The sequence below is a fragment of the Asparagus officinalis genome, chromosome 5 (assembly GCF_001876935.1).
Source record: "Asparagus officinalis chromosome 5, Aspof.V1, whole genome shotgun sequence".
In the NCBI taxonomy this organism is placed as follows: Eukaryota; Viridiplantae; Streptophyta; class Magnoliopsida; order Asparagales; family Asparagaceae; genus Asparagus; species Asparagus officinalis.
The window spans coordinates 81,508,817-81,520,694 of record NC_033798.1 but is presented as its reverse complement, the minus strand read 5'-3'; the positions used below and the strand labels follow the sequence as shown (position 1 = coordinate 81,520,694).

The 11,878-nt window shown below is 35.1% G+C and overlaps 1 protein-coding gene across 1 annotated transcript; it reads right to left on the bottom strand.

The window, feature by feature from the left end:
• Window positions 9,219-11,777, bottom strand: LOC109842076. Its single transcript, XM_020410990.1, has 3 exons — window positions 11,768-11,777; window positions 9,611-9,985; window positions 9,219-9,334 (listed from the first exon to the last, which is right to left on the bottom strand). Exons 1-2 carry the CDS (start codon window positions 11,775-11,777, stop codon window positions 9,627-9,629), a joined length of 369 nt encoding a protein of 122 aa, XP_020266579.1. The 3' UTR covers window positions 9,219-9,334; window positions 9,611-9,626.

Genomic DNA, 11,878 nt, shown 5'->3' with positions numbered 1-11,878 from the left:
TCGGGTCGGATCTGTCCGACCCGCGCTACATCCGACCCGCGCAAGCGCGGGTCAGATTCGCCCTCGTGCGCTGTTTCGACCCATGTTCGGTTTTTAACGGTTTTTCTCAAGATTTGTTCGTTCCTGAGCATACAAACTGATCTAATATCATCCCCAAACGTTATTAATCAGTTATTAACTGAATATAAGGAGGAATCATTCATTCTCATCCGAAAACCCTCAATCGAAGCCTATAAATACAGGCCTAGGGGCTCATTTCACGAAGGCAGATTAATTATCAAGACGAGGAGGTGCTGCCGAGTTGGAGAGCAAGGGAGCACGAATTTCAGCAAGGGCTAGCGAGATCCCGGCGAATCCTGGCATAAAGAAGGAGCAATTCGAAGGATCTGAAGCCCGTTCCCGTCCGTTTCTCGAGATTAGGCTTGGTCTTAATCTCGAGAAGAGCTACTGATTTCACTTGGTCGATCTCAGCGCTTTTAGCAAATACCTCCTTGGTGAGGTAGGAGCTCTGCCGAATTTTCAGCAATCGGATCTGATCAAAGGTGGTCTACGGATAAACCCCCGGCACAGGCGAAGACACCCACGCAAGCAGGAGACGATAAGCGGATCTTGCGTTTATTTTCAAGAGAATTGTATCTTTTATTTTCATTGTGTAAAGGTCTTATAAAAAGACCGATCTTTTTGAACTTATTGTAACGATTGAAGTTATAATGAGTTATACAATGAAGAAAATAATTTTTAACAAAAACACCCTCCATCTGAACATCCAGAAAGAAGTGCCTAAGAGTTCCTCTCCTCCGCCTGCTCAGATCTGAGCTCGCTTCAAATTAGGTTGTATTGTTCCGAATCTTTTGACTTCTTTCAATTTGATTGTAATATTTTTTTGTTTTATTATAGAAATACCTCCAAGAAAGTATCCTTCTGGATATGATAAACGCAAGAAAAAAAAAGAAAAATTAAATAATTTGTCCAAACTCAAAGTGGAGCACTTGATAAATTCATTGTTAGAGAAACACAAGATTTAGTTGAAAATTCAATGGAAATGATAACATTAATGATTTTGGGCCTGAATGAATATGATAATGAAAATGTTGATGATCAAAGTACAAATGAAAATGATAATGAAAATAAGAATCAGAATGAAAATGACAATCATAATGAAAATAAAAATGATAATGAAAATGAGAATCAGAATGAAAATGAAAATAAAAGTAAAAATGAGAATCAGAATCAGAATGAAAATGATATTAACAATAAAAATGAAAATGAAAATGAGAATAAAAATATTTTAGGTAATGAACAACCTAATCAATCCATGCTCATGAATTTGAATATTTATGATCCAAGCACTTGGGATAATTTGGACACAAAATCTAGAGATATATTAGTGGAAAATGGTCCTATATGAGACCTATTAGTCGAAAAAGGTCCTAAAGATAAATTAGGAAGATGTTTTTCTTCGGCATTTTACACTAGACATTTATCAAATGGAGAGAAATGCGATAGGGAATGGTTAGTTTATTCAAAGGATATCGATAAAGTATTCGAATGGTTAGTTTATTCAAAGGATATCGATAAAGTATTCTGTTTTTGTTGTAAATTGTTTAAAAATGATATTAAGGAAAGTTTTTTTTAATAAATGAAGGATTTAATGATTGGATACATCTTAGTGCTAGGCTTAAAGAACATGAAACAACTAATGAGCACATCATTAACATGAGTACTTGGCTTGATTTACGCATAAGATTAAAGAAAAATAAAACAATTGATAAAAATATTCAAGAGCAAATTAATAAAGAGAAGGAACATAGGAATAAAGTATTACAAAGAATAATTTCTGTGGTTAAATATCTTGCTAAACATAACTTGGCATTTCGAGGAACAACTGAGAGAATTTATCAAAATAATAATGGAATTTTTTTAGGCCCTAATTGAAATAATTGCAGAATGGGATCCGGTAATGCAATAACATGTTCGACGTATTGACCATGGTGAAATTCATTATCATTATCTTGGTCATAACATTCAAAACAAATTGATAAGTATGTTAGCTTCTAAAATCAAATGTGCAATAGTTAAAAAAATTTAAAGAAGCTAAATATTTTTCAGTAATACTTGATTGTACTCTGGTAAGCACAGATACAAGAGGAACATAAAGTATTTCTTATTGTGGACTATTTGCTCTATTGGAAAGCTTTATTAAGGTGGGATTACATGTATTTATCTGATCAGTAACATTTTATTCAGGTGACCGAAGAGATGAAGAATGGGCAATAGCACTTGAAAAGTATGTTAAAGACTATCGAGATGTAAAAAAAATCAGGTAACATTTTAATGTCTGATCAATAACATTTTGTTCCCTAGCATTTTAGGGATTCAAATTGGAATTTATTAATATTTTGTATATAGAGAAAAGCCTGCGTTTACTTTTCGCACATGGCCCCTAAACTCTCAGAACCGGCCCTGACGCTAACAGCAAGACGAAGAAGAAGATTGAACATCAAATATTAGCATTTTTCTTCTCCCCTATTGTAAATTCAATTCAAATTGAATCCCAAATCTTAAGCATATGATTTGATGAAGGATTTAGCAGCGATAACTGATATAAATATTTTACTTTCAAAGCAAAAGAAGATAAATACACGTATTGAGCTTCTCCATTGCGGGATAGAGAAAGAATATTATAGAAAGAGTTAGGAAAAAAATATATTAGTCCTTTAAACGTTCCATAATTTGATGTTAGTCCCTCAAACCATTAAAATTGTTGACAGGTCCCTCAGAAATTATAAGGGATATTACAAGAAAAAACTATATGTCGGAAGTTTGTGAAATCATATAGCATAACCAAAATATGGATTTTTAGAATCTCATATTTGAAACCCATCCATTTAATAGAGGCATCCAAACAAGTTACTAATAAAATCTATGGATTTCAATTCCAATATTTGAAATCTTTTGACTTAAAATCGATACCTCAAATTCAAATCTCATTTTCCAAACTCAACCTAACAATATTTTAAGCTTCCTTTTCTGTAAACTAAAACAAAAAGACTTTTCCTTAAAATATAAAATAACTAGCAAATTGGGATAAAATTAGCTAAAATAAGTAACTTTATAAGCCAAGCTGTCACGAAAGAAGGGGTATAAATATAATCATCAACTTGAGGCCTTTTCCCTGGTGAGTGGTGATCCATTTCTTTCCCCCCATTTTTAAAGGAGGCAAAAAAAAAAAAAAAAAAATCTTTTGGATGCAACAAAAATGAATAGCTTATCTCTTTCAATTGAGCCGCAAATACTCACTAAATGAAGGTCATTAATCTAGTATCTCTTTCAATTCAGCAAGAGTTAATGATGTGAGGCACTAAGAGACGGTTCTTTTCATCTTTAATGACAGTGTAGTGCTTTGTTTTGTAAAATTAGTAATTAATAATCGTGGGAGTGGGGTCCCCGGACTCATTTGAGGGCCATCTGGTAGTCGGTTGCAGATGCAACAACACTCGAACCTGATGACATCAGAATGTCATGGATCGCGTGAAACCTAAAATCCGCTTACCCCCAACGTCTATTTGCATGTGATTTTTCAAAAATTAAATTTTAAAAAAAAAGTGAAAAGATTGGGCAGGATTTTTTTGCAAGTAAAAGCCGCAATTCAGAAATAAGACTTGTTACGTAAAGAGTTCGCACGAAACTAAAAACATGTTACCGTTTAAAACAAGAAATTTGCTACGTTAATTTTGGACGTAAAAAAAATGAAGATTTCACGCATTAACCATGTGCTTTTTCCATTGTATACGATAAATTCAACCCCTTCTTTAGTTAATCTCACCTAAATCTCTAGTATATAATTCACGACACCCCTCACCTCGCGTGAACTTTAGTTAATCTCACCTAAAACTCTAGTATATAATTTACAAATAACTAAAATGCCAGATAGTTCATAGTTTAGGGGGGTGGGGGTCATGTGGATTAAACAAAGTTTAGAAGGGTTATGCGCAACATTCCAGAAAGTTCAAGGGGGTTTTGTGAAACTAATCCCTTTTTTATGGCAAAAAAGGGATTAGTTACATCCATCTAATAACCCCTTACATTTATTAGTCGAAGGTCCTAAATGTTGATATTAGTAGTAGGTCTGGGGATCTTTTAGTGATACACCATCCTCACACTACAACAAAATACAACATTGCCGACGAAACAAAAACGTCGGCAAATGTTTAAAAAACGTCGGGAAAAATATTTCCCGACGAAAAATACAGCGTCGCTAACGCGTCGCCAAAAGTGCGTCAAGGAATGTATTTGGCGACGCAAATACACTGCGTCGCCAAAAGTATACTTTTGGCGACGCGACATGCGTCGGGAAAAGTACATCTTTTAGCGGCAAATCATGCGTCGCCAAAGATAAGCTTTTTAGCGACACTCCATTCCGCGTCGCTAAAAGTATACTTTTGCCGACGCAAGATTGCGTCGCCAAAAGATATTACTTTTATTGAAATATAACGTCGGCAAAAGTGTTACTTTTATTGACGCTTATCGACACTAATTTGTATCGTCAAAAATAATATATTTTCTGTCAAATACAAGCCTACACTGAATCTGAACATCCACAAAAAATTTGATCCCATTCACATCAACATAAAAGTCTATTTTTTCATTTCCCCTTGAGCGCTAAAAGCGTTAATTTACAAACTTCCTCTTGCATATCCAAGTACATAAAATCTCTCAAAAACATATTATATCAAGAAAACTAGAAACAACAATATCAAATTTGTATCATTAATTACAAAGAACAAATGGATTTGAGGAAGAACATGTCCCAATTTAGATAGTGCATTTGCAATAGTGTTTGCCTCTCGCATACAGTGTAGGACAGGAACTTGGTAGGAATGTCAGAAGCCCCATCAGCCTGACCACATTTGTTATATCGGCTGGACCAACCAAGTAGAAAAACCAAGGATACATCATTTGTCCTCTGAAGTCTGTGGTTCCGTCTCTTGTATATTTGTCTTCGTTGTCGGCCTCCATGGATCCTCCTCCTTGTATCTGAGATACTGATGCTTCTATTTCTGTGAAATTTTATGAGCAAATCACCAAATAATACCAAAAGTAAATTGTACACTGCAACAATCACAGAGCACCAATGTTCATATTTTCCATTTTACATGTATGTATTGGGTAGAAGCTTTTATATTTGTCATGACTATGCCCATTCATAACTTGTCTCAGTTCCTCTTCCTCCTCTAAGAAAACACTTCCACATACTTGCATCCTAATTCTTGAACTCATATAATTCGTTACTTCCCTCAGCAAGAACAGATAGATATCGCCTATCCCACTCAAGCCAAGGTACTCTATATTGTGGCATAATAATCAACTCATTGTCATTTGCATGGCTTAGTGTTCACCTGTATTCAACGTGACAAAAAATTTACCCAAAGATGTCCATAACAGTAGCATATAGGTATAAGATACTTCTAACCATAGACACACAAAATCACAAATGTAAAGCAAGAAGAGGGTATTCTACAATCAATACAAACGATTAGAATAATTCTTAATTACTTGATTTTTTTCCCCGTTCCTCCCACGATCCAAGACTTCGAACTACCAGTAAATTGTCGAAATATCATACTGAAATCTGATATTATTTGCTAAAAGTTCTAGATCGAAATTATCCTAAATGATCTTGAGAATTCAGTATCACATATTTCCTCTTTATAATGGTAACAGATTCCTTAAAATTGATCACAATTACGAATTCAAAACAAATATAACAAGATCAAGCTGTAATAGAAGCTGAGAGAAGTAAATCAATCGAAATCATCACGAAAAATTTAAAATAATTGCTGCAAATTACCAAATGAGAGAGAGGGGTACTTGAGATGGCGCGCGAGGCCGAGCTCGAAACCCCAGATGGTGGCAAAAGGAAGCCATCAAGAATAATTTATGAATTTCACATAATGAAATGAAATGAAATGAAGCTAATGTGGGGAATGCAACAAATGATGCAATCACTATCTCAGTTCTGATGTTCTTCACATAATGAAATAAAATTCATGAATTTCATGTATCCTTGATTCTAAGAATTGTGAAGTTACCAACTTTGTCCGGACATGAAGCTAATGTGGGGAATTGCACATATGAAGAAAGCTTTAGCCTGCATTTCATCACTTTTAATTGTTTTCAAATACTTCGTGTTATACAAAATAAGTAAACTAATTAGTGAACATATATTGTAATTTCATTAAATGAGTGTACCGAGGAAAAGCTTTAACAACTAAACAAGGAAAATTATTCTACTTCATATCTAAAGTAGAATAATTTATTTTGGTAACATGTTGAGAACTTAGTTTTGTAGTTTCATACAGCAAGATACCAAGATTTTCAACTGCATACTCATTAGTCAGAACAAGTTAATGGAAAATTTTGAGACATATAATCATTAGTATGTAAACATTTACAAATCTACCAAATAACAGACATCACTTTTTTTTGGCATCAACTTGGTCAACACGATTGTCGGGTCATAATTTGTGCATGTACTTCTCTTCTAGCCTTCGTGTGGGTTCTAATTTTATGTTCCTCTCACGCCACTGAATCACTCACATAGTATGTAAACATTTACAACTCGAATGGGCTGTTTGGTGATTTGCATTTAAAAAAAAATTGTTGAAGCCTACTGACTACTGTACAATCTTAAATATGGTGCGAAACTAAAGTAGGAAAATTAATGACTCTTTTAAGTATTAACATCACAGGAGTCATGCTCTCTAACCAATACATTCCAATGGAAAAGCTTAACTACCCTCGTTCCAGTAAGAGGAACATCAAATGATGATCATAATTTACTACTTCAAGAACATTTATCTAAACCTGTTTTATAGCATAAAGTTTCCTGCCCAAAACATACCTCAATAAGCAATACCCAAAACACACACACACACACACACTTTTATCTAAACCTGTTTTATAACAATCTATGGTGTGTTTGTGAGAGAATTGATCATGGCCATGTAATGTATGTGTGTGTTTGTGTGTGTTTTTATACACACACACACACACATGCGTATAGAGGTGTCATTTTCTGACCTAATACATTCATGTACCTCTTCTTAGTACTTTGCCATATATACTAAACAAAGGAGAATATCTTAATATCTAAGGTACATGTCTCTTTTGTGTAAATGAAATTGATGCAACCCTACATAATGGTGCAGATAAAAATAAATTTACTGGAAACATCAGAATATGATATTAAAATTTTCTAACCTACCTATAAAGTTCAACACGAGAACCACCGTAACTGATTTCAGAAGGAAGTGGGGTGCCCATGCCAATATTGCTAGTTCCACTACCGTAATTTTCGCAAGGAGGTGAATTTACCCACCTGTAATAACAACCAGTTTAAGATTTTAAAAAGTTGAAATTAGAATCAGTGGTTAGTGTGGTTTAATAATTTAATTAAGGAAGAAGGATCAACATATTAGACCTTAAAAGTCTAATTTCCTCTAAAAAGATGATATCTTTAGAGTTTAGTTCTCCTAGCTCTTGAAAACTTGTGATATTCTGCAATGAATTACGGAACTACGAATTTGTCTAGATAAAGGCGCTTCTTCCAATTTGATCTGGAATAAGAAGTGGGTTTGAGAGAAAAAATACAACAGCACAAGGCAATCATTATTCACTCAATGACCAATGTTGCATATTTGGAGCAGACAGTTGTTTGGGTCTAAGTGAGAGTTGTAATTCAGTGTGAAGGTGAAAAAAGCAAAGAACGGGCTAGGACGGCGAGTGGCTGAGCTGAGATCGCGCGGCGGTGAAATCGAGGGCGAGCGGCGGTCGGTGAGGAGTATTAGGGTTTCTACGAAGAAAAGGTCGCAGCGAAATAGTTATACAGCAAACATCGCTGACGGGTTGCCCGTCAGCGATGTTTACATCCCGTCAGCGATGTTTTCATCGCTGACGGGGGCGAAGAACCGCTGACGGGAATATCGCTGACGGGAGTTCCCGTCAGCGATAAAAACAACGTTGACGGGATTTTCCCGTCAGCGATGTTGCCGTTAGGGATACTGTTATTTCCACTAGTGGTTGGTGGCTAAACACATTTGTCAATGCAAAAATATAAAGAGAGAACCAAAGGAAAGAGCATGGAAGAGACTGTGAGGGGAAAGGGTTAATTGGAAATTCTGTTTCAAATAAACCAAGTCCACTTCATTGTTCATTTAAGACAGAACATACACTTCACACCTTAGCCTTTGAATGGGCAACAATATAGAACCTGAGCCAAACTTCCTAAGCTATCTTCAGATGTAAAAAAAAGTTCTCTTCCATGCTAAATATTGGAATAAGACTTCTGGTTTTATCCAAAAATGTGGTGAAATTTACAGCCTTTTCTTTTGTCTATATGGAAATTTCTTCCCTTTAGTTCGATATATAAATCCCAATGGACATTTCCTTGTGATTTTCGGTCCTATACAGATCTGTTGTCAATGGATCGTACCTTAAATGATTGTTCTCCTTTATCTCTTTATATTCAGCTCAATTGGGTGACTTATTTATTACTCCTAAAGATATCTGTTGGATTCGAAAAAGCACAGACACAAACATAGGCATGTTGATACATACAGGATACACTGAGATATCAAAACAGGTACATAGGAAAGAATGTCTATAGCTATAAGTGTCAAGTCTGCTTCGTGTATCCGAGCTGCACAACTTCATGTCGAAATGGCCATACTTTGTCCATATTCATCGATAACAACCCAAAGTTGTCTGAAATTTTTCGAGATCTAACTCTTTGCACAATCGATCCCTCCAAAAGCTAGAATTAAAAGTAAAATACTAATTTCTAAACAAGAATCTTAATAGATAACCTATTAAATCTAAAGTGTCATCAACTAAAATGTTTTCCTTGTCCTTCAAATTTCTCATTATCTTAAATATCTACTTTTATGCCTACAAATTCTCACTGTGTTTGTGAAACCTTTACAAGGAGACAAAAAATGATGTGGATGTCAATGGTTTATGGAGCCTATCATTTCAATGAAGTACTTTGATCACAAAAATTCACAATGAGAATTATATCGAAGGTTTATATATTGTATCCTTTTCAATTGCATTTGTATTTGCATGTACCCAGAAGGAACTAGAAATAACACAAGATGCTAACATCCTTAGAATATGCACAACTTCAGTTTCTTAATAGGGGTTCTCTGGCTAGAGCATAAGTAAGTGAACGAATGAGAACACAGAAGAGGAAGAAGAAAATAATGTAACCAGCATTTTCCTTTTCCTTCGCAACTATTTCATCATCTTAAGGGCAAATCGCATTGCTTTCTCACTACAAAGAATAAAAGGCACCAAATGCAAAACATAGCAATTAAATAAGTAAACAATCTTAATTCCACAGATTTAAACTTCCATTCAATACATCAAACTTTAAAAAGAGATGGAAAAATGACCGCAAAAGAGGGGGCAAATCGCATTGCTTTCTCACTACAAAGAATAAAAGGCACCAAATGCAAAACATAGCAATTAAATAAGTAAACAATCTTAATTCCACAGATTTAAACTTCCATTCAATACATCAAACTTTAAAAAGAGATGGAAAAATGACCGCAAAAGAGGGGAAATCAGGGGTTCTTTCCCTCAGGACCAAGAATCCCATTAACAACCGAAACTCCGACCAAAACCCCGACCGCCTCCGCTCCTGCCACCACTCCGGCCTGCACAACCCCCCCAGCACCAAACCCTAGCTCACCGGTGGCGATCTTCTCCTCCACCACCTCGATCCCCTTCTCCGCCACCTGAATCTCCTTCTCGACAACCTCCTCGCCCTCCTTCACGATCGCCTCCGCCTCCTCCTCCACCTTCTTCAGCTTCTTCCTCAGCCCAAAGAGAGGAATATCCTCCGCCCTTGATGGCGAGGTGAAGGAGAGAGCAGAGATGGCTGAGGATGAGAGGAGGAAGAGGGAGAGAACGGGGGAATTTTCTGATGAGAGAGAGAACAGGGGTGGGGTTTTTTAGCTCTTCGTGAAAATAAATGGGGGGAATTTTCCCTCCTTTGTACGAGTGGGGAAAATTTCGTGGGGAGGGTTGGCGACGCTGATAAACGAAGAAGCGTCGTAAAAAATGTAACCTTTAGCGACGCCAAGGAGGAACGTTGTGAAAAGAACACTTTTAGCGACGTTAGTTTAATACGTCGCCATAAATGCACACTATTAGCGACGTTAATCCTAAAACGTAGCTAAAATGCTATACTTTTGCCGACGAAAATAAAAAAACGTCGGGAAATCCATAACTTTTACCGACGCTAAGTTAAAACGTCGCTAAAAATATACACTTTTAGCGACGCTAATTATAAACGTCTGGAAATATATATTTTTTGCCGACGCTAACTAAAAGCGTCGGCAAAAACATAATTTTTGGCGACGTTTTTAACCATGCGTTGGGAATAAGCGTCGGGAAAAGTGCAATTTGTTGTAGTGTCAAATGGAAAAAAGAGAGAGTTCATGTTGATAGTGGTTTCATTTAGATCAGATAAAGTGACACATCAAAGTTTTAATTCTTTTAGAAATTTATCATTTAGAAATTTATCACTATCTTTGATTGGATATTTTTATTTTTTAGGTAAGAGAGTTATAGATTTAACAGAGTGCGTATCCTAAAGTTGATATTTATATTTTTATATTCTCACATGCTTTAATAGATTCATCCTTTTTATGGATTGAAATATGAACTCATGTACTTGTGTTAAATTATTAAAAAAAGAAATCCTCTTTTTAAATTCGCGACTAATAGGATTTGAACATTGAATGTTCTAATACGGATTCAGTTCCTCCCAAATTAGATGGTAGTTGGAGAGGGTCCAATTCTTCTAATCTCTATCCTTTATGGCTTTATCTCTAATTCAAAGAGCAAGATAATGACATGTAAGATTATCCTAATTAAACAAGTGGTTTTGAAACCTACCATGATGGATTCGGTCGATATATTTAAGTTTTGATAAAATCAAATATATATTTCTACAAACAACTCTCCAATTAACCTTCCCAAGTAGATGTCAACTAATCAACTTCATCCCGAATTTAATTAATTACATCTATATGCCCCGTGATATTGTGTAAACTTACAAGTGACCCCTGGGTTTGTGTATCTACATAAATAACCCTAAGATTATTGACTGATCTTACACGAGTGGTCCTAACTACTCTAAGATTAGTTTCACCAAGGTTATCCATATAATCTCAGTAGTAATTTCAGAGTTATATGTGTAGATACACAAACCCCAAGGTCACCTGTATAAGTATACTATGACACAAGATATCAGGATGTAATTAATCCCTTACTTTATGCAAAGCCAATAACAAACTTATTGCTAATCTAGATGACAATTAGTAAATAATTATATTCATTGCACACAGCAAACATTTGCTTTGTGCAGTACGTGGATTTACAAAGAAATAAGGAAAGAAAAAATTGTGTTGTCGTAAGCACATTTATAAAAAATGCTGACACATAATGTAGGAATTATAATAAATATAAAGTAATTATAAATAAAATAAATTTGAGAGGGAGTTGTTTAGTTGACAATGGAGAGGTGAATAGGAGAGTTGTTTATAGAAATGTCTAATTTTATCAAAAATTAAATATGCCAAATTCACAATAGTAGTTTTTAAAACAACTGGCTAGTTTAATTAGGATAATCCTATGTGCATTATCTTGCATTTGAATTAGAGATACAAGGTAGATATTATAGGATTTGTATTCTCACCATTTATCATCTAATTGGAGAAGAACAGAGTCCCTCTAATATTATCAAAAGTTCATATTACTCCGCTAAAACTTTAAAACTTGAAAGATAAATTATTATATTTTAAAGCTG